Source organism: Mus caroli, chromosome 16, assembly GCF_900094665.2.
Source record: "Mus caroli chromosome 16, CAROLI_EIJ_v1.1, whole genome shotgun sequence".
NCBI classification, from domain to species: Eukaryota; Metazoa; Chordata; class Mammalia; order Rodentia; family Muridae; genus Mus; species Mus caroli.
Window position 1 is genome coordinate 88,386,076 of NC_034585.1, and position 1,830 is coordinate 88,387,905.

Below are 1,830 nucleotides of genomic sequence, written 5' to 3' on the forward strand. Positions count from 1 at the left end.
CTGCTGTGCTCCCACCATTCTACCTGCTGTGCTCCCACCATTCTCCCTGCTGTGCTCCCACCACTCTCCCTGCTGTGCTCCCACCATTCTCCCTGCTGTGCTCCCACCACTCTCCCTGCTGTGCTCCCACCACTCTCCCTGCTGTGCTCCCAACACTCTCCCTGCTGTGCTCCCAACACTCTCCCTGCTGTGCCCCCACCACTCTCCCTGCTGTGCCCCCACCACTCTCCTGCTGTGCTCCCACCATTCTTTCCTGCTGTGCTCCCAACACTCTCCCTGCTGTGCCCCCACCACTCTCCCTGCTGTGCTCCCACCATTCTTTCCTGCTGTGCTCCCACCATTCTTTCCTGCTGTGCCTCCACAACTCTCCCTGCTGTGCTCCCACCATTCTTCCCTGCTGTGCTCTTACCACTCTCCCTGCTGTGCTCCCCCCACTCTCCCTGCTGTGCTCCCACCACTATCCTGCTGTGCTCCCACCACTCTCCCTGCTGTGCTCCCCCCACTCTCCCTGCTGTGCTCCCCCGACTCCGCCCCGCTGCTGTGCTTCCCTCCCAAGCTGACTGCTGTGTTTATTGCAGACATGCAGAGCAGCTCCTTAAAACTCTTCCCCAGCTTTGAGCAGAAGGCCATGCTGCTGAAGCGCCAGGCTTTTGCCATCTTCAGTGGCGAGCTTGACCAGTACCACCTCTACCTTCCCCTGATACAAGGTAAGCGCCCATCTCGGGCTGTCCTGCGCCTGCCCCGGGAGACCTGATGCCGGGGATTTTATGAACAAACATGTCTTGGCTCACAGCTCTGGGGCCCACAGGCTTGCATGTGACCAGGGGCATCTAACACAAAAGGGACCAAACTTGTCCCGCTATACTGGAACCAAACCCACTCATGAGGGAAGGCCTGAACACCTTTAAGTGTGTGTGTGTGGGGGGGGGGGGTTCAGTGTGGCAATTCCTTCTCCTTCCTCCCTGTCTCCCATGACACGTAGGTGAGGCCCAGAGGGCTAAGGAGTTGTAAGTGATACAGAAGCTGGGCTTTCCGTAGGCCAGAAACCTTCTAACTGCAGGTTCCTGTTTATGAAACACAACAGCTCCTGTGTTGTATCATTAAGGCAGGGGTAGAAATAGTGAGTGTGTAAGGCAGGGTTAGATATAGTGAGTGTGTGTACACAGGCCTGCACTATTAAGTAAACAATAACCCAATTATACTGCCCCCCCAAAACTTTTATTTTATTTTATTTATTGTCAGGTTTTTTTCTGTGTAGCCCTAGCTGTCTTGGAACTCTGAGGGAGGAGCCTCTTTAAGATGATCTCTAGACCGCAGGAAGAACCTGGCTTCTAGTTTTGTTTGTTTAAACAGCCTGGGGGCGCCAATGGGGAGTTTCACTTTGCATGGTTTAATTTAACACAGGCTACCTGACCAGGAGGAGCCATGCTCTAGTTAGGGTCTAAGTCAGAGTTTGCTGTCTGCAGCACACGGCACTCCTTAACCCTGAGCCGCCACCATCATAATGTCCTAACGGGGCAGGCCTGTGCTGGCATCATCGAGCAGTACTGAGCACATGTGGCTCAGAGCTCTGCTGGTGGCAGCAATGGGGATATGGGAATGTGAGTGGTGAGGGAGCAGCGCTACCATCACTGCTGCATGAGGATGAGATGAAGTCCGTGGCCTGCAGACTGCGGTCAGTGTGGACAGTTACTGCCGTCAGGAGGATAGGTGGAAGCCAGCTGCAGTGGAAGGCTGAGGCAAGCTCACTTGTTGGAGGCTAACCTGGGCTACATAGCAAGATCCTGTTGGGTGTTTGTCTTAGTCAGGGTTTCTTTCTTTTTTTTTTTT

The 1,830-nt window shown here is 54.5% G+C and overlaps 1 protein-coding gene across 1 annotated transcript in view; it reads left to right on the forward strand.

The window, feature by feature from the left end:
• The window catches only part of Dop1b (DOP1 leucine zipper like protein B), a 283,094-nt gene that overhangs the window by 275,702 nt on the left and 5,562 nt on the right, over window positions 1–1,830 (forward strand). The window contains exon 32 of the mRNA XM_029470323.1: window positions 579–727. Coding sequence (XP_029326183.1) covers window positions 579–727 — 149 coding nt within the window. The remainder of the gene's footprint in view (window positions 1–578; window positions 728–1,830) is intronic.